This window comes from Macadamia integrifolia, chromosome 12 (assembly GCF_013358625.1).
Source record: "Macadamia integrifolia cultivar HAES 741 chromosome 12, SCU_Mint_v3, whole genome shotgun sequence".
Taxonomy (NCBI): Eukaryota; Viridiplantae; Streptophyta; class Magnoliopsida; order Proteales; family Proteaceae; genus Macadamia; species Macadamia integrifolia.
This window is the reverse complement of record NC_056568.1, coordinates 7,365,999-7,386,881: the sequence shown is the minus strand read 5'-3', so window position 1 is coordinate 7,386,881 and position 20,883 is coordinate 7,365,999. Positions and strand designations below refer to the sequence as shown.

The 20,883-nt window shown below is 44.9% G+C and overlaps 3 protein-coding genes and 1 long non-coding RNA gene across 9 annotated transcripts in view; 3 read left to right on the top strand and 1 right to left on the bottom strand.

The window, feature by feature from the left end:
* The first annotated feature begins 9,159 nt into the window (after positions 1-9,159).
* On the top strand, positions 9,160-9,798 carry LOC122057989 (disease resistance protein Roq1-like). The gene has a single exon (XM_042620362.1). The coding sequence runs from the start codon at positions 9,160-9,162 to the stop codon at positions 9,796-9,798; it is 639 nt and encodes a 212-aa protein (XP_042476296.1).
* Positions 9,799-12,437: 2,639 nt separating this feature from the next.
* On the top strand, positions 12,438-14,009 carry LOC122057988 (putative adenylate cyclase regulatory protein). Its single transcript, XM_042620361.1, has one exon. It carries the CDS (start codon positions 12,438-12,440, stop codon positions 14,007-14,009), a length of 1,572 nt encoding a protein of 523 aa, XP_042476295.1.
* Positions 14,010-15,934: 1,925 nt separating this feature from the next.
* LOC122058218 lies at positions 15,935-17,947 on the top strand. Of its 3 annotated transcripts, none has more exons than XR_006133708.1 (5): positions 15,935-16,178; positions 16,286-16,411; positions 16,713-16,859; positions 16,942-17,052; positions 17,410-17,947. It is a non-coding gene; the product is annotated as an uncharacterized LOC122058218 (long non-coding RNA). The 3 variants fall into 3 exon arrangements; XR_006133709.1 differs by having other exon boundaries at positions 16,281-16,411; XR_006133707.1 differs by having other exon boundaries at positions 16,281-16,423.
* A 960-nt stretch (positions 17,948-18,907) lies between these two features.
* Positions 18,908-20,883, bottom strand: part of LOC122057570 (DNA-binding protein S1FA-like) — a 10,350-nt gene continuing 8,374 nt past the window's right edge. For all 4 annotated transcript variants that reach the window (XM_042619714.1, XM_042619713.1, XM_042619711.1 and 1 more), the window contains exon 3: positions 18,908-19,312. In XM_042619714.1, the coding sequence (XP_042475648.1) occupies positions 19,097-19,312 (216 nt within the window). In that variant the 3' untranslated portion in view covers positions 18,908-19,096. The remainder of the gene's footprint in view (positions 19,313-20,883) is intronic.

Here is a 20,883-nt window from a genome sequence, read left to right as displayed (position 1 = left end):
GCTCTGATACCCTCACCATTACTCCCTTATTGAACTGTGCGGCCGACCCTGACTTGAGCGTCGGAGGACTAACCCCGGACAAAGTTCCGGGCCTCCGTCGTCTGTGTTTGTGTAGGTTCAACTAGCGGGGTTTTTTGGCAGCAACAGATTGGCGCCGTCCGTGGGAACGACGGTAATGGTGGGAAGAACCTACAACCGAAGAAGGACGAGAGCGACGTCCAACGTAGACATGGGGGAAGAACCTTCAGGGGAGCTTCCTCCCTCGGCGGAGACTGGACGAGAAAGGGGTCATGATGACCGGGAAGTGTCCGTCAAATACCAGCGGTCGGCTGGATATTCAGTACGGGAAGGCAGCGACCATCAGCCTCCCGCGGCCCAGGAGTACGTGACAAGGCAGCAGTTCGAAGACCTCCAGAACAAATATAACCGGATGGCAGAGACTATGAGGGAGGTCTCCAAAGCTGTCTCCCATAAGACCGGCGGAGCACCCCCAGGGACTCACGTCCAGTTCGAGAGGGCTCGAGAAGAAGACCGAAGCAGTACGGGATCGACGAGGGCCGGCCGCGATCCTCGAAACCGAGCAAGGGAGAGTCCCGCGCCCCGAAGTAGGACGCGGTGCGCCGCCAGAGACCCGCATGGGGATCAGCACCAAGGAGACAAGCAGAGATCCGAGGACTCGGGATTAAAGAGGATGATCTTGGACCTGAAGGACGAGATCAGAAAGGTGGCAGAAAACCAGACAGGGAACCGCGAGCCCGACCTCACCAATGATACGGCCTTAGCTGACGAGGTCATGAGGGACCCGCTCCCGGTCGGTTTCCGCCTGCCCAAGTACGACACCTATGACAGGTCGGGGGACCCCGTCGATCACTTGGAAGGCTTTAAGGTCGCCATGCAATTCCATCGCGTCTCGGAAAATATTATGTGTCGGGCCCTCCCATTGACGTTCAGGGGGGCGGCGAGGCTGTGGTATAACCGACTACCGACGAAGTCGATCCACAGCTTCAGCGACCTGAGCTACTTCTTCGTGAAGGGGTTCTCTAGTAGCCAGCCCCTCCAGAAGACTACGTTGAACCTAACCAACGTCAAACAGCAAGAAGGGGAATCGCTGCGGAATTACATGAAGCGATTCCAACAAGAAAAGATCACAATCAGGGGCCTAGACCCGAAGGAGGAGTTCACGGCCCTGCTAGGTGGCGTCAAGGACAAGGAATTGAAGAGGTCCCTGGCGAAGCATACGCCTAGAGATCTGACCGAGCTGAGGGCGCGATGCGATAAGTACATCCAGATGGAAGAAACCCTCCAGGCAGATGAAGAAGTCGAAAGGAAGGCGGCGAGGAAGAGGCCCTTAAGGGTTGATGATAAACCCATCGAAGAAGGAAAAAGACGAAAGTCCGAGCGCAGTCGGGCCCCCAGTCCACCGAGGAAGTTTGAGAGGTATGCACCCCTGAACGGAAGGCGAACAGAGGTGTTAATGCAGATAAAAGATTCTCCAGATGCCAGGGCCATGAAGTGGCCAGGAAAGATGGGGCGACATCCTGAAAGACGCAATGTGGATAGATACTGCCACTTCCACAGAGACCACGGCCATGACACCGAAGACTGTTGGCATCTCAAGGGGGAGATAGAAGGAATGATCAGAAGGGGATACTTAGGCAGATTTGTAGACCGGGAGAAAGAGCTGGCTCCAGAAGGCACTGGCCGGAGAGATAACCGTCGGAGAGATGGTGCAGGTCGGTATGAAAGAGGGGGGCTCGCCCGCAGAGGAAACCAAGAGCAGCGGAGAAACCAGACACCAGAGGGAGATGGACGCCGGCCTCGAGAGGAGAACAAGAGCCCAACAAGAGTTATAGCAACCATCTGTGGAGGCCCGGCCGCAGGAGAGAGTTCGGTCTCTGCCAGGAAGGCGAAGGCCTACGCGAGGAGCGTACATGTGGCAGAATGGTCGAACAAGAAGGCAAAGACGGGGACGGTCATCTCCTTCTCAGACGATGATCTGGAAGGGGTACAGACCCCGCATGATGATGCCTTGGTCATCGCCATGACTATAGGAGATTGCAAAGTAAAAAGGATCTTAGTGGATAACGGCAGCTCAGCTGATATCCTGTTCCTCGAAGCTTTCCGGAAGATGGGCCTCGACGAAGGAAAGTTAAAAAAGGTCGAACACCTGCTGCAAGGATTCTCTGGCACCCCGGTGAAGGTGGAAGGGTCGATAGAGCTGCCGGTTCGAGCTGGCACCGGAGATCGCCAGGCGACGGTGATGATCAACTTCCTGGTAGTAAGCATTACATCAGCGTACAATGCCATACTAGGAAGAGTCGGGTTGAATCTGTTAAAGGCCATCGTCTCCACCCCCCATCTCAAAATGAAGTTCCCAACTAAGAATGGCATCGGGGAGTGTCGGGGTGATCAGGAGACGTCCCGAAGATGTTACGCCACTACCCTCTGGGGAAAAGAAAAGGCGGGTGAGACGCTCCCAATAGAGGATTTACGTGATGATGTCAGCTATCAACGGGGAGAGCCGGCCGAAGACTTGGTGCAAGTTGAAGCTGAAGAGGGAGACGACACCCGGCAATTCCAGATTGGGGCTACCATGCCAAGGCCGCAACAAGAAAGACTCATCTCATTCCTGCGGAGCAACGCTGACGTATTCGCTTAGTCGGCATCGGATATGCCCGGGATCGACCGAGAAGTAATAGAACATCACCTGAACGTTAGCCCAATAAAGAAGTCGGTGCAGCAGAGGAAGAGGACGTTCGCCCCAGAAAGACAGAAGAAGATAGACGAGGAAGTAGAAAAGTTACTGAAGGCCCGGTTCATCCGGGAGATCCAGTACCCAGAGTGGATATCTAACGTGGTGATGGTCCCGATGGTAAACGGGAAGTGGAGGATCTGCATCGACTTCACTGACCTGAATAAGGCCTGCCCCAAGGATGCATACCCCCTGCCAAAGATAGACCTGCTCATCGACGCGACGACGGGATACGAGACGCTGAGTTTCATGGATGCATACTCGGGGTACAACCAAATCAAAATGGCCGAGGCTGATGTCCCGAAAACATCCTTCATAACCGAAGGGGGGTTGTACTGCTACGAGGTCATGCCTTTCGGACTAAAGAACGCAGGGGCCACCTATCAAAGGTTGGTGAATAAAGTTTTCAAAGGACTGATCGACCAGACCATGGAAGTGTATGTGGACGACATGCTCGTGAAAAGCCTGAAGGCAGAAAGACACATCCAAGACTTGGAAGAGGCGTTCCAAGTGCTGCGACGGTACGGCATGAAGCTGAACCCGGCAAAATGTGCCTTCGGAGTAGCCTCGGGGAAGTTCCTCGGCTTCATCGTCTCGGAAAGAGGAATCGAAGCCAACCCAGTCAAAATACAAGCCATTCGGGACATGAGGTCACCCCAGAACGTAAAACAAGTCCAGGAGCTGACGGGTCGGGTAGCCGCCCTCGGAAGATTCATGTCACAGTCCGCAGATAGATGCCTTCCTTTCTTCAAAGCGCTGAAGGGGACTAAAAAGTTCGAGTGGACGGAGGAGTGCGAAAAATCTTTCGAACAATTGAAGGAATACTTGGCCGCACCCCCGCTGCTGACAAAGCCGAACACTGGGGATGCCTTACAGCTGTACCTTACTGTATCGACAGTCGCTGTAAGCGCCGTACTGACGAAAGAGGAAGGAAAGCAACAACGACCAATATACTACGTCAGCCGAACCCTTCTAGATGCCGAGACAAGATACCGAAAGGCGGAGAAAGTGGCGTACGCCCTCGTGACGGCGGCAAGAAAGCTGAGGCCATATTTTCAGTCACATACGGTATGCATACTCACCGACCAGCCCCTGAAGAAAATACTGCAGCGACCAGATATGTCCGGTCGTCTGGTAAATTGGGCCATAGAGCTGGGAGAGTTCGACATCCAGTACAAGCCGAGAACCGTAATTAAAGCACAGGCCCTCGCAGACTTTATAGCGGAGACGACGATCCCCGATGACCCGCAGGAATCTATCGAGGAACGAGGAGATGAGGCTTGGACACTGTATGTGGATGGGGCTTCCAACAGCGATGGAAGTGGCGCTGGAATTGTGTTGGTAAGCCCCGAAGGCTTCAAAGTAGAATGCGCCCCACGGTTCGACTTTGACGCCTCCAACAACGAAGCGGAGTACGAAGCGATAATAGCCGAAATTAATCTGGCTCGGGCTTTGATGGTGAAGGAACTAGTAGTGCATAGCGACTCCCAACTCGTGGTGCGCCAAGTGAATGGCGAATACGAAGCCAAAGAGCAGAGGATGGCCGAATACTTGAACACGGTGCGAGAAAGGTCAGTGGCTTTCAAGGAATTTGAGGTAAAGCAGGTGTCGCGAGAAGAGAATGCTAGCGCAGACGCACTATCACAGCTGGCCACTTCCGACTTCGCAGAACTCGGACGAGTGGTGTATTTCGAAGTACTACCACAGCCAAGCATCGAGAAACCCCGCGAGGTGTTACCCGTAGGTGAAAACGGTCAAAGCTGGATGGACGCCATAATAGAATACCTCAAGGAGGGGAAGCTCCCGGAGAACAGGGACGAAGCAAGAAAAGTAAGAATAACGTCAGCGCGCTTCTTCCTGAAGGATGACACGCTATACAAGATAGGGTTTACCTCACCATACCTCAAGTGCCTGGATTCCTCCGATGGTGAGTACACGCTCTGGGAAGTGCATGAAGGGATATGTGGCCAACACCTTGGAGCCCGGGCCCTGGCTCACAAAGTACTAAGGCAGGGCCTGTACTGGCCGACAATGAGAAAGGACGCAGTCACTGGTCAGGAAATGTGTCAAGTGCCAGATGTTCGCCCCCGTGCCTAGGCTACATTCTACCGAGCTATCGTCCTTATCTAGCCCAGTACCGTTCGCCATGTGGGGGATGGACATCTTAGGTCCGTTCCCCCTGGCCACGAGACAAAGGAAGTTTGTCGTGGTGGCAGTCGACTACTTCACGAAGTGGGCGGAAGCCGAAGCCCTAGCGACGATAACAGAAAAGAATATAAAGGACTTCTTCCAAAGGGCGGTGGTATACAGATTCGAAATCCCCCAGGTCGTGGTGACGGACAATGGAACTCAGTTTGCCAATCCAACCTTCGACGCGTTCTGTGAAGCACTCGGCATCAACCACAGGAAAACCTCCGTCGGATATCCCTCGACCAATGGGCAAACAGAAGTAACAAACCGTACGTTACTCCAAGGGATAAAAAAGAGGCTAGATGATGCCAAAGGACTATGGGCAGACGAGTTGCACCACATTCTCTGGGCTTACCGCACCACTGAGAGGTTAGCTACCGGAGAAACCCCTTCATGTTAACATACGGCATTAAAGCTGTACTCCCAGTGGAGATAGGGGCTATTACCCATCGGATTCGGTACTACAACGAAGACGAAAATGACGGAGGACTCCGGGCAAATTTGGACCTCCTGGCAGAAACCAGAGAAGCTTCACAGGAAAGGATCACCGCCTACCAGCGGAGGGTCGCTAGGCACTACAACACCAAGGTCCAGAAGAACGAGTTTAGGCAGGGCGACCTTGTCCTCAGAAGGGCAGAAGTGTCGGACCCAAGACGTCAAGGGAAGCTAGATCCAAACTGGGAAGGTCCCTACAGAGTCTCAAGGATAATACGACCAGGGTCCTATCACCTAGAGGCTACGGGGGGAGTAAGGGTACCCCGATCGTGGAACTCCGATAATCTAAGAAAATTCCACCAGTAGTAAAGTGGCGCCACGCACTCTTGTCATCTGTAAATTTTTCCGTCTGTCGTTCTTTGCAATTATTGTCCTTTTGAACCTCAAAGTTGTAATTCATCTTGAAATCCATAAGATTTTATGGATAATACGAGAGCTGGTTTACGGCAACTGAGAATTCTCCAGGCTGATTACCTCTAACCCTGCGGAACGGATGACCGAAGGTCCACACCTTGGCGGAGGCACAAACAATGCTAGGTTGACCCGGCCGAATCACCCCTTCGGCTCGGAGTTCGGCCATAGCCGAACAGACCTGACCGAAGGGCTAGCATCTAACAGACCCTTCGACTGGAGCCGAGGGTACACTTGGTGATTGACTATCGAATGGTCCACCTTCGGCCAATTCAAGCGTCTAAACAGACCCTTCGGCTGGAGCCGAGGGGGAAAACACTTGTAGAATATTGCTAGTAATAACAGGGTCGGCCTTCGTCTGACTTACTAACGGGTCGACCCTCGGTGAAGACCTAGCATCTAATAGACCCTTCAGCTGGAGCCGAGGGTACACACGGTGGATTGCTTGGTGATTGACTATTGAAGGGCCGACCTTCGGTGAACCCTTCGGCTGGAGCCGAGAGGGAAAACACTTGTAAAATATTGATAGTAATAACAGGGTCGGCCTTCGTCTGACTTACTAATAGGTCGACCCTCGGCCAAGTCTCGGGGCCATGCGCCTAAGAAGGTCAACTAGGGTTTCGGCCCTCTGCAATTATTTACGAATCAAAGATCATTAAATGGATAGTTGGAAAAAGAACGATTGCATTCATAAAGCCCGAAGGCAAGGATTACACATGAAGCCCGAAGGCAAGGATTACACATGAAGCCCGAAGGCAAGGATTACATACGAAGCCCGAAGGCAAAGACTACATTTAAGGCCCGAAGGCTAGCTACATAACAAGAAGGGGGGTAGCCTGCGCTGAGAGCCGAGGCGACCTCAAGGAGCGTCCGTCGGGTTCGCGGCCTCGTCTTCGGCGGGGATTGCCTCCTGGTCCGAACCTCCACGACCGGGGGTCGGAGGAACTTCCCTATGCAGCTGGACCTCACCTTCCTCACTGCAGCCTCCACCGTCGGCGTCGGCAACCTCGATAGCCGATGGCACCGCCTCCACATCGTCGTCCTCGAAGATGAGGCCGCTGTCTGCGAAGGAAACCCCGGGGTAGCGCCCGAGGACCCAATCTCGGACCTCAGTAGCGCCCATTGTGTACCCCGGGGCGATGGCGTTCTTGATCTCCTCCCTGAAGGCCTCGAAGGACCGATACTTCTCGACCCCTCGGGCCTCGGCTTCCTGAATGCGGGCCCTCACCTGTGACTTCAACTCCGAGAGCTTCCGATCGCACTCTCGGCGCTCGAGGGCTAGGTCCCTCTCCAGGTGCTCCACCTTCTCGAGGAGGGTGGTGCGCTCGTTGTCTAGGGAGACCTTATCCCTCTCGCTGACTTCCAGCTCTCGGCACATGGCCTCGGCTCGAGCCGCCAGCTGACCCATCTGATTCTGAGCCTGCACGAAGCACCGAAGGTCAGAATGAATAGTACACGTAAAAGAGGGCAGGAGGACCGAAGCTTACCCCCGCCATGAAGATGCACGCTGAGGTGATCAGTGCCGTCGTCCCTTGCTTCTGGGCTTCGGTGGCATCACGGGGAAGACTCCCCTTCATCACCAACTCTCTGGCAACCCGTCCGACGGCCAGAGTGTCGTCTTCCTTCACCGACCATTGTGGGATGAACCCCACCTCGGCCCTGGTCGACGAGACCTTCGGGCCTCGGGAGGCAGCGGCGGACGAAGGGTCTTGAGCAGGTCCGTCTCTGCCAGGAGCAGCAAGGGCTTGGATAGCCTCAGCAGTCGACCCCTCCACCCTGGGCCTCTTCTTCGGGGTCTCGGTGGACGGTCCCGCCTTTTCCTTCCTCTTAGACTTCGGCTGTTGGGGGGCGTCACGTGCCTTGGCCTCCCTGATATTTGCCTGTCTTGCCGCGGCGGCGGCCTTAGCCTCGGCTCTGGTAACTTGCACTGTAAGAAGAAGCTAGAGTATTAGTACGAAGGACCGACACTCGAAGGAAGCAAACGAAGGCTAGCCTAACTCACCCGGGCTAAGCCCGAACTTGAAGAGGATGGCGTCGGACTTGAGGCAGTCGGCCTCGACTGGAGAACAGCCTTCCTGCCGCCTCGCCATCGCCAACGACTCCGCGTCTGCCCCGAATAGGGTAGGGCCGGAGTTCACATCCCTAAGGTCCGGGATGTCCCAGACCGTGCCGAAGGGCACCCCCTCGGTCGACTTCACAAAGAAATACTTTTCCTTCCATCCGTGGATGGAAGTTGGGTAACCCTTCAGGAGCCGAAGGTCCTTTCGGGGGCAAAAATAGTACCAACCCGAAAGTCCCTTGCAGGCTTGAAGAAGGAAGCAGTTGATGAAAAGTTGAAGGGAGAGGGGCCTCTTGTGCCGAACGAAGAAGATGACGAAGCTTAACGCTTGTCGCCACCCGTTCGGCGTTAGCTGAGTCAGGCTTACCCCATAGTGCCGAAACACTTTGGTAAAGAAGGGGTGGAGGGGCAGCCGAAGGCCTGCCTTGAAGGCCTCCTTGTACAGGCACAGCTCCTCGGGGTTCCGATAGCTGGCTCGGTCAGAAGGTTTGGGTAGACGGAGCTCGAAAGCATCCGAAACACCGAAGGAGGCCCTCAGCTCCTCCAGTTCTGATTCGTCCATTGTGGAGACGATCTTAAGGGCCTCAATTTCCAGGGGCTCCTGGGTCTGGGCTCGGGCGTCGAGCATCCTCTCCCTGAACCCCTCACCGTTGGAGCCACCCTTGGACCCCGACGGTGAGGCCGCGGACGATGAGTCACGGGAGGAGGGAGAGTCGGTGGAATTCGAGGACATCCCTCGGACTTCCCCAGGACTCCTATACCTACGTCTTGGTCTTGATCTCTCGCGGGATGATGGGTTGTAGCCCGACGAGGAAGACATCACTTACTTGTTGCTAAACTAGGGGAGACGAGGACGATGTCTTTCTTATTTACCACACTAAGCCAAACTTTGACACCCTGCTAATTTTCCCCGCATAATGAGAATGAAAAAAAAAATTTGTAATAGAAGCTCTCTCATCCAATTCAATTCAAGCTATTGTTTTATGATGTCATCCAAGTGAAATTGTGTCATTCATTTCTTTTCTCTTTTTTTCTTTTTAATGTGTTTGCTCCCCCAACTACTTATTTCTTGTTGATTTGAATTGGACAGGAATGAAGGGACATTGGTCAAATTAGTCATTGCAGCAGTTTCCACTGAATTGGAACAAGACTCCGTAATTGATTTTGATGACCTACTTGGAATCCAATCTCATGTAGAAAGAATGGTGAACTTATTAAACATTAAATCAGATGATGTAAAGATTATGGGAGTATGGGGCTAGGTGGGATTAGCAAGACAACCATTGTCAATGTTGTCTCCAATGAAATCTCACGTCACTTTGAGGGATGTAGTTTTCTGGATAATGTTCGAGATACTTCACTTATCACTTTGCAAAATCAACTTCTCTCGGAAATATTGAAAGGAGTAAGATTCAGCATCACTAATAAAGGCAAAGGAATTAATATGATCAAAGAAAGACTTAGCAAGAAGAAAGTTCTTGCTATTCTTGATGATGTGGATAAAAATTCTGAAGATGCATTAGTTGGGAAGTGTGATTGGTTTTGTTTGGGAAGTAGGATTATAATCACAACAAGAAACGAGCAGATCTTACATCATCATGGAGTGGATGAGAAATATGAGCCCCCTAAAATGGAGGCAAAACAATCTCTTCAACTATTTTCCAGGTGTGCCTTCAAAATAGACGAAATACCTGAGGACTATCTAGATCTCCCCAAAAACATCACTAAGGAAATTGGAGGGCTTCCCTTAGCTCTTGAGGTTATAGATTCATCTTTATTTGGCATGGAAAAATCATTTTGGCAAGACACACTAGAGATGTTGCAAAATCATATTCTTGATGCTGAAATTTTGATAAAGTTGAAAATAAGTTTTGATGGATTAACGTATTGAGAGAAGCAAATATTTCTTATATTGCATGCTTTTTCAATGGACTGGACAAAAATATTGCATGTTTGATATGGGAAAAATGTGAGTTTTTTTCTGAAAAAGGAATTAAGGCTTTTTACCAAAAGTCTTTGGTGAAGATGGGTGAAAATAATCAACTAAAGATGCATGATCTGCTTAGAGATCTTGGAAGGGAAATTGTTTGTCAAGAAAACCTTGAGGTCCCTAGAAAGCGTAGTAGGTTGTGATCTCACAAGGAAGCCTTAAAAGTATTGGAGAAACATACAGTAGGTTTTCAATAAATGGTTAGTACACTTTATTTTATGCTCCAAATTATTGTTGATGTTGCCTGCCAGTAAGAGAGAAAGTTTTATAGATCTTATTTGTTCATTCTTTAAGGTTTCATAAATTTGATATAAGAGTATGGTTTTCATTTTTAAGCCAAAATGTCATGGAGGTCAGTGAACTTGTTGTTGCACAACGGCACAGTAGTGGTAGACATGGTGGGGTCCACATTATAGAGGATCATGCAGTCATTTCAATAGTGAAGTTTCAGCCCTATATGAGCATATAAATGAAATTTGATCAAAGTATCAACTACGAAAATGCTTGTTTTGGTTAAAATTTCATGAATAAGATTAGTTGGGACCTTTACAATGTTGGCTCACCTGGTCCAATGATTGATAAGTGTTCCATAGAGCACAAGAGTTGACCAAACACCGTGGACCATGATAAATTTTGTACTTATTAAAGTTTTTGTGTACTTATTTAAAATTCTTTGTTTTAGGGAACGGATCAAGTTAAAGGGCTTTGCTTCAACTTTCGAAGCAATTCAAGAAGTCAACCATATTTGATGAGCGCGAGGGATTTACTAAAGTGATTGAACTTAGATTACTCCAAGCTGATTATGCAGAGTTTGCTCCAAACTTCATGCCCTCTTTTTCAGGACTGATATAGCTTAAATGGAAAGGATGCCCTTAGGAATTTACACTAACGAATTTTCATCCAGTGAACCTGGTTGTTCTTGATCTGTCATATAGTCTCATCACAAATTACTGGATGAGTTGGAAGCGCATTAAGGTTTGTAAGAAATTTCTTTTACCTTTGCCTGATGTAATTAGTCATGAACTTCTTTATAAGTTATTTCTCTTTTTTGCATGTAGGTGGCAAAAAAATCTAAAAGTTCTGAATCTGACAGGGTGTCGAGACCTATTAAAGACTCCTAAACTAGAAAATTGGTGCTTGGAGATCTTGATTCTTGAAAACTGTGAAATATTTAATACTGACGAATCTTTCAATTACCTTAGGAGCCTAGTCACATTGAACATGAGGGGATGCACAAAACTGAGGGATCTCCCATATGGCATTGGGGGGTTGAGTTCTATCAAAAACCTCAACTTACATCAATGTGATAGACTTGACAAGTTACCTAATTCCATAGGCCTTTTGGAAAACTTGAGACTTTGGATGCTAGCTTTTGGTATATCAAGGATGGAGGAATCCTGAGTGAAATAGGCTTTTTACCCTCTTTGAAAATCTTGAAACTATGTGGAAACGATTTTAAAAGACTACCCCTAACCTTCCATTACTCCAAACACTTGATTTACGGTTCTGCAACAAACTAAAGTCACTCCCTGCATTGGTGGGGTTGAAAATTTTAGAGAGATTAAGTGTTGATAATTGTCAAAGTTTAGCAGAGATTGAAGGCCTCGAAGGGTTGGACTTCTTAGAGCTGTTGGAGATGATGACTTGTATATCATTAAGAAAAATTGGAAAAATTTCCAGCTTGAGAAAACTGAAGGAATTAGTACTCAGGGATTACTCAATGTTATCTGAGATTGAGTGCCTTAAGGGATTGGACTCTCTAGAGCTGTTGACAATAAAGGATTGTGGATCATTAAGGAAACTTGGGAAAATATCCAACGTGAAAAAATTGAAGGAATTAAAATTCCAGAATTGCTCCATGTTATCCGAGATTAAGGGCCTTGAGGGATTGGACTCTCTGGAGCTGTTGACAATAAAGGATTGTGGATCATTAAGGATACTTGGGAAAATATCCAATGTGAAAAAACTAAAGGAATTAAAATTCTAGGATTGCTCCGAGATTGAGGGCCTCGAGGAACGAGACTCCCTGGAGTTGTTGTCGATTGAAAACTGTCAATTATCAATGGAAATTGGGAAACTATACAGTTTGAGAAATTTGAAGGAGTTAAGACTCATGGGCAGCCTTAATTCAAATGAATTTCCGTATATGATTTTTGGATGGTCTTCATTTTGTTGGATTGAAGGCTTTGAGAATTTTTCACCAAAAAAAAAAGGCTTTGAGAATTTAAGGTCTTTGGAAAAACTGGTCAAGCATGACCGTCGTATAAAAAGATTACCAAATCTCTCCAACTTGAGAAACTTGAAGCATTTAAATGCTCGCCAGTGCAAAAAACTAATGGTGATTCAAGGCCTCGATCCATTGGTATTCTTGGAGACCTTGGGTTTTGAGTTGTGCCCATCTATAGAAAGATTACCAGATCTCTCCAACTTAAGAAACTTGAAGTTTTTAAAAGCTCGCCAGTGCAAAAAATCTAACGAAGATTGAAGGCCTTGATCGATTGGAATCCTTGGAGACCTTGGATTTTATGGGATGTTAGTCTATGGAAAGATTACCAGATCTCTTGCACTTGAGAAACTTGAAGCACTTAGATGCTAGCTATTACACCAAACTAATGGAAATTCAAGACCTCGATGGATTGGAATCCTTGGAGACCTTGGATTTTGGGTTGTGCTTATCTATCAAAACATTACCAAATCACTCCAATTTGAGAAACTTGAAGCGTTTAGATGCTCGCTATTGCAACAAACTAATGAAGATTCAAGGCCTCGATCGTTTGGAATCCTGGGAGACCTTGGATTTTGGGGGGTGCTCATCTATGGAAAGATTATTAAATCTCTCCAACTTAAGCAACTTGAAGGGTTTAGATGCTCGATACTGCAACAAACTAATGGGGATTCAAGGCCTCGATCGATTGGAATCCTTGGAGACCTTGAATTTGGAGTGTTGCTTATCTATGGAAAGATTACCAGATCTCTCCAACTTGACAAACTTAAAGTGTTTAGATGCTCGTTACTGTAACAAACTAACGGAGCTTCAAGGCCTCGATCAATTGGAATCCTTGGAGACCTTGTATTTTGTGGGGTGCTCATCCATGGAAAGATTACCAGATCTCTCCAACTTGAGAAACTTGAAGTATTTAGACGCTCGCTACTGCAAGAAACTAACAGAGATTCAAGGCCTCGATGGATTGGAATCCTTGGAGACCTTGAATTTTGTGGGGTGCTCGTCTATGGAAAGATTACCATCCACCTTGATAAACTTGAAGTATTTAGATGCTCGCTACTGCAACAAACTGAAGAAGATTCAAGGCCTCGATCGATTGGAATCCTTGGAGAACTTGGACTTTGGGTTGTTCTTATCTACGGAAAGATTACCGGATCTCTCCAATTTGAGAAACTTGAAGCATTTAGATACTCGCTACTGCAACAAACTAACGGAGATTCAAGGCCTCGATCGATTGGAATCCTTAGAGACCTTGGATTTTGGGTTGTTCTTGTCTATGGAAAGATTACTGGATCTCTCCAATTTGAGAAACTTGAAGCATTTAGATACTCGCTACTGCAACAAACTAAAGGAGATTCAAGGCCTCGATCGATTGGAATCCTTGGAGACCTTGGGATTTGGGTTGTGCTTGTCTATGGAAAGATTACCATATCTCTCTAATTTGATAAACTTGAAGCATTTAGATGCTCGCTACTGCAACAAACTAACGGAGATTCAAGGCCTTGATCGATTGGAATCCTTAGAGAACTTGAATTTTGTGTGGTGCTCGTCTATGGAAAGATTACCTGATCTCTCCAATTTGAGAAACTTGAAGCGTTTAGATGCTCGCTACTGCAATAAACTAACGGAGATTCAAGGCCTCGATGGATTGGAATCCTTGGAGACCTTGGATTTTGTGGGGTGCTCGTCTATGGAAAGATTACCTGATCTCTCCAACTTGAGAAACTTGAAGCATTTATATGTTTGCAAGTGCAAAGAACTAACGGAGATTCAAGACCTCGATAGATTGGAATCCTTGGAGATCTTGGATTTTTACGGTTTCTCTTCTTTGGAAACATTACCAAATCTCTCCAACTTGAGGAATTTGATAGTGTTTAAGGGACCTTGAGTGCCAAAAAAAAAGCCAATGGAAATTCAACTTGGAATCCTCGGAGGTCTTTAATTTTGTGGGGTGCTTGAATTTGAGGTTCCCTCTTCAAGTGTTGGACTCTGGGATCGTGAGGATTGGACAGGTGTCGGGTCTTCCTCCAAGATAGAATTTGTGAATCCCAGATCGGTCAAACCTGAGTGTTACTGCCGAAAATCCGTATGAGCCGACCCTGCACAAGCATAGAAGGCAGAGGCCCGGAGGTATCTCCGGGATTAGTCCTCCGACGCCCAAGTTAGAGACCTGCAAAACAGTGTTTTCACAGGAGTAATTATGTGTGAGTATTGACCTCCCTCTTCTCTCTTTTAGGGTTTCCTCTTATAGGATCACCCCTTTTCTGAGTCTTACTTGGATACGTCTTCCATCTTTGTGGGGAATATTCCCTATCCGGGTATCTCATCCTCACGTAGTTTGATTCCTCGTTGTCTCTATCGGTTGGGCAGCACATGTCCTTCCCTTGGATGCCACATGTTCTTGCTTCACTGGGTGACTAATTCGGGCGTATCACTGAGAAACTTGACAGAGTTAAGGTTCATTTGATGTTAGCCGGGATGAAGCATGGAGAAAAATTCTGGGTTGATTTTTGCTTCCTATCGGCATCTCCACCATTGGATATAGTTTTAGGAAATCCCCATCATTGAACTAAAGATGCGTATCTCAGGAGTTGCTCTATTAGGTCTTCCAGGTACTCCTCTCTCTCTCTCTCTCTCTCTCTCTCTCTCTCTCTCTCTCTCTCTCTCTCTGAATCCGTATTCTTTGCAGCTCTATCTTCATGGTATTCTTTATTTGATTTTGAAGATAATATCAATTAATCCTTAGTGCGTATTTAACGAAATCAGAGTCCACTCTACTTGGAGGTTTTTTTATTTGGAGGATGGAAACTGGAAGAAACCCATTCCATTGGCACAGAGCTCTGGCTAGCTCACAATCCTAATCCTGGAATACAACCTCTGTTCATATCATACGATCTGCAGGCAAAAAATCAATCAAAGCATCTCTATACATTTAAGGACTCTTCTCACAAACCTGAGTAGATCCTTCTTTTTTTTTTTGGTGTCTGGAAGCTTCGAGTTGTGACCACATTGGTTACAACTTACGAGTTAAACTGTAGCCATGGCCCTAATTCTGTTTCGTGGCAACTCAGATGGGGGTGGACATATAGATCCCAAGGTCCCCTATTCACAAGCCAAGTTTTAGCCCAATCGAAGTTTCCTACGTGGCAAAACAGAAATGAGGACTACAAGAGGATTTATAGGACTACAATTGGGTGCAAAATGATATAAACAAGAGGGTATGACATTAGATGGAAAACTAAATGATTGAATTTGAGGCTGAAATTTGACGCATGACTGAGCTAGAAAATTTCCTATATCTGACAGCCAAATTTGCCTTATCATTCTTCCATGTGGTAAATAAGCCATGGTTACAAATTCCCTATATGTGAAACATACCTGCTGCTAGATGCATGCCTAGAGTTCCAGGCAGCCATCTAGGCAAACCACCTACTAAGCCTTATTGAATAGAAGTTCTATTACAAAACTATTATAGGCAGAATTAGAGTTCACCCCATATGAAGATTTATAACTGAGATTTTTTTATGGACTTATAATGCTTCTATTTATTGTGTTCTATATGTACCTGAATGACTCATTGTTGGCTACTGACTGCTTGTGTGGGCATTGCAGAGTTTTTTTGGGATGGGTTTGATGTTGAAAAAGAGACTAAATATGATTAAGACTTCAGTATCTGAATTTGGATATTATATATTTTGTGAATGTGAAATGTGATTTGTGAGCTTACTTGCGACTTTATGTTGAGCAAATTGTGTTTTTATTTTGGTTTTGTGGTCGAAGGTAGAGACAGATTTCTCTTTTGCTGTTTGTAGGACTTCAACCCACTATATTTGGTATGCAAGCCACATGCTCTACCTGGCTAAGAAGGCAAAGAAGCTGCTTTTGTGTCCTATCATGCAGCATGGAGTATGGATTCTTAGTATGGGTCAGATATGGTTCTACTTCTGGGTTCAAGCTGGATCCATGTGAGAATACAGTTTAGTACCTGAAAATTTAGTTCTGGAAGTGACACATCCAAGCTTTTCCAGATTCTGATCATGGATATCCAGACAGAGAGGTTGGTTCTTCTGTAACCCGACAATGATTGATATGTCCATGCTTAAATATTATGTCAACTAAGCAAAGTCAAACAACCTGGATGAAAATCCTTGCTTTGTAGGAAAGGTTTCAGTGGAGGAAGCAGTGGTAAATGAATTTGACATGAAGCCCCATAACGACGACATCGGAGACTATGTAAAAATTTGCTGTGAAAGGACAAACAAATATATGACCAAAACCAGACAAGTGCAAGTATAGTTAATTGTATGTATATACAGTTGATATAGAATTTTTTTTTTTTTTTTCACATCTTATTGTTGGAGCAATGAGTTTGGGGGATTCCCAGTGGGTCTGCCTCACACTGCTTTCTCCTGAAGGAGAGCATTACCATTGGATCATCTTCTCAAAAGAAAAGGGAAGATAAGTTACCACCTAGATCAGGGTCTAGGCCCCAGAAATTTCTCACCTCATTTATGTTGATGAGACAGAAACTTAATCATGCCCCCAGATTGTGCATATGTATGTAAAGAGATTTTGTCTGTTCTTGTGCTAGGATGAGAAGAAAACCGTGCCAGTGAAAGGATCAGAGAAGAAAAGAACAAGAGACCGTGGAGAAATGGAAGAGAATATGTTCAAGCTATTTGAGAGGCAATCAAATTGGACACTGAGGCAATTAATCTAGGAGACAGACCAGCCTGAGGTATGTTTTCCAATCTTCCTACTTTTGGCTTAGTTTGCTTGTTCTTCAAACATCAATTGTAACCCTCGGTGTTTTTATCTAGTTTTAAGCTATGGAGCTTAATGCAGAAGGCCATCATGTGGAATATCTGAAGGGAAAGAAAAATCGGAGTTCTCAAGGCTTTGCAGAATAAGCATATTCTATACACACACAGGTAGAAAACTTTCTTTGTATAATGTGATATATACTACAGTTCCGATGGTCATGAAGAATGATGGCTAACACAGTTCCAAGGGTCTAAAAGAACGAGGGGTAGACCGAAATTGACTTGGGAAGAAGAGGCCTTCAAAGAACATACAAGACCCCAAGATCCCTGCTTACATATGATATTTCAGCCTGAACAGAGTTTGCCAAGTGGCAAAATAGATAAGATCTTGAGAGAATAAAATGACCAATTCATTGGACACACAGTGTTGTGACGTGGTAAATATGATCAGGGTGTATATGGTTATATTATCAAGGGTTTTTTGTTTGCTTAAGCTATGACTCACAGATGTTCTTGTCTTTGCAGCAATTTGTGAAAGATCCTTTCGAACACCTTGTGTCTACAACAAGAAGGGAACATATCAAGGAACCGACAAGTTAAATTCAGAATATAAGAGATTAGGGAGCGGATCTTGGCACAACAGTAAGGTTGCTCCATTGCAATCTAGTGGTTGCCGATTTGAATCGGAAAACAACCTCTCCACGACCCTCCCTAGACCCTGCAGTGGCAGAATCCTCGTGCACTGGATACGCCCCTTTAGGTGAGGAAGCAGATCCGAAGTAAATTGGGTAGAGTAAATGCTGCATACTGAGAAAAATACCATGAGAGTGACCATTCTATTTATTTCTTCAAAGACTCAATCTCCATTGGTGGACTGAAATACAGAAGTAGAAAGGTGATTTTAATTATGTCTTCCTTGGGTCTCTTCTTCTCATGTTCACTTCAGGGTTTAATTTGTAGCCAAACAGCCATTGACTGTCTTTAAACAATACAATCTTGTAACCATTGTACATTGACAGGAAAAATAGAGATCAGGATACATCTGGCGGTGATTCACTTTCAAGAGATTAAAGTTAAAGAGGATTGAAATTTTTTTCATAGAGCATGGACCATTGATAAACAAAAGAGCAAAAGTGCATACTTGGTGAGCGGTAGGGTGTTAATCGGTTCGGTTTCAGTGTATATGGTGTGGTTCGATTTGGTTCACAATTATTTAGTTGAAATCAAAATCGCACCATTTACTAAATTGTTGCACTTTCTGAAACTGCAACCGTTTAGTAAACGGTTTCAGCTCCACGGTTTTTAAATGGTGTCGATTTCACGATTTTAAACGGTTTTGATCATGGTTTATTCTATATGGTTTCTAAATGAAACAATTTCGATCACGGTTTATTCTATATGGTTTCTAAACGGTCGGTAATCAGTTTACTAGTTTATTCGCATGGTTGCTAAAATTTATTTTTGTTAATAAACGCTTCAATCTTGTATCAAATTAAATGAGACACTGAACAAGCAGGAGTAAACTACATAATACGAATAAATTATTGAATAGACTGTTAGACAACCTCTATGATCCTTAATTCTTCCATAAATTAAACCATTATATTTTATTAAAACAACCAAATATTTAATCATTATACAGGTTAATTGGATCAATTTTGACGGTTTAAACAATTCAGTTTTCACGGTATCAATTCGGTTTGAAATCAATGGGTTAAACGGTTAAAACTGGCCCAACCCATTTAACTAATCAACCTTAAACATGAAACTAGAACCGAACCATTTACTAAATGATTTTACGATTTTGGTGTAAATGGCTCGATTTGATTTTAGTAAATAGTTTCGGTTTCAAATTCACATCCGTGAGCTCATGTGGTTTAAATGGACCATCACATACAAGGAATTCCCAGCTGTATTGAGTCTTTGAGCCATCCAAACAACCAAAATGTTGTGAAACCTCATTTTCAGCTACACCCTTTTAACTATGCTAAAGCTCATTTCCAAGGGAGCACTGGGGAGAGGATTGTTAAATATCCTTGTTCCTTAACTAACCATGAAAGGTTTTACAGTTTCACATTTTGAGCAAAGCCTATCATCATTCGGATGAACTCAAATTTTGTCTCAACTGTGGTAACTGACATCAAGGACAGGAAAATCTTAATGTAACAGCTTAACATAGATAGCAGAAACAAAGTAAGCCCTACAATTCAGTTTACTCTCCTGGTGCTGAGACACCTTGCTTCAGCCTCTCCCTCTTCATCTTCTTCTTGGAGACAGGTTTCTTTTTCCTTGGTGGAAGAGTCTTCTGAGCATATATGTAAAGGACATAATTTCCAACGAGGAACACTAACAAAATGCCCACAACAAGAAGCAGAACTAGTAAACCTGGGTTGAATCCTTTTGCTTCTGCATCCTTCATTGCATTTCCCTGTCCATTAATAGCAACATAGATTAGCATTACTCTTCCAACCAAAATGACAACCTGTTGAACCAAAGGAGCATACAGCCATGTAAGAATGTGCAAAATTAAAAGAAAAAACTAACAAATCCCAATGAGAACAATCACAGGGAATTTAAGATAGACTATAATATATATAACAATTAGAATGTTTCAATGTCATGAAAACTGATGTTGAGTTCACAAATGCAGCTACAAGCCTTAAAAGGAAATCAACTCCAGACTTGCTTTAAAGCAAAAACGTTTCAATTACTTCTTAATCCTTACTAGTAGTTCTGTTGCACTCCATTCCACAAGATCTCATCACTGATCAAGTAATGGAGATTGCTCATAAACCCTTCATAAGCCAAAAGCAGAACTTCGAAAGTTAACGAAACAAATTCACCAGTGATCCATCTCAACTGAATTAAGCAGTTCTGCCAAGGAAGTCTCAAGGACTATCACAGCCTTACCTAATTGATTCACAGCACCCACACAATAGCTCAACCTCAAAGGAAAATGCACTCACCCAAAAAAAAAATTAGAATTGCACTCTATTCACTGAAATAGGTTAAATCTTAGTTAATTTGAGACAATTAGCTAGTCTCTGAAAAATACCATTTGCTTTGAGGGCAAGAAAACAAATAAGTGCCTTCATTTAATATAGAGAAGACTCTTGAGGTTCAATCAGTCACTTTAAAAATCATATAATGGACTCTTCAAAGTATTCCCCAAATTCTCTTCCAAATGAAAGGGCAAGTTAGAAGTCTCTTCTTCTTCTTCTTCTTTTTTCTTTTTCTTTTTCTTATTCTCTCTCTTTTTTTTTACTTCTTTTTTTTTTTTTGGGGGGGGGGGGGGGGGGGGGGGGTGTGGTCAAGTGTTGCATAATATGAAATAAAAAGAGACTTCAGAAGCATCATGATATCTGGCCCAATTTAATTTTCTCAATGATCTACAGAAAATCAGACTATTCAGGACTTTTTCTCCTACAAACTCAAAGAAATATTACTGAGATTGAGAAGCATCCGTCAATTGTTTGACTTTAGCAGTCTGTGGTTCTTTCTATAGCTGCTTGGTAATTTTTAGCTCTTGCTATCTGTAAAGGCAAGTTTCTAGCTTTCAACTCTGTAAATACTTCTCCTCTTTGTTGGGCTTTATGAGAGTGAGCTAAAACTGCGACCTTTCGAAGAACCAGAAGTGTAAACTCAAATTTCTAACCTCATATTTTATTAATCAGCCTATTTTCTTTCAGTAACCCAAAATTTCAAATTACTTTCCTTGACCTTTCTCTAAAATATACGCAAGGAACACCAAACGAACATTGGAGTCAATTTTAATTCCAGATGAATAATATATCAAACCAGATAACCATGCATTTTCTCTTCTTTAGAATTGCCAAATTCAAGCTTGACTTTTTGTTTTTTCTTCAATTTTCGAATCTATTGGGAACAATGATGGCGAAGTTATGAAAGAAATATGAAAGCACTGACCATAGAGGATTTGGAACACTGTATGGCAACATCAAAAAAAAATTAGAAAAAATTGGATACTCCCCCACCCCA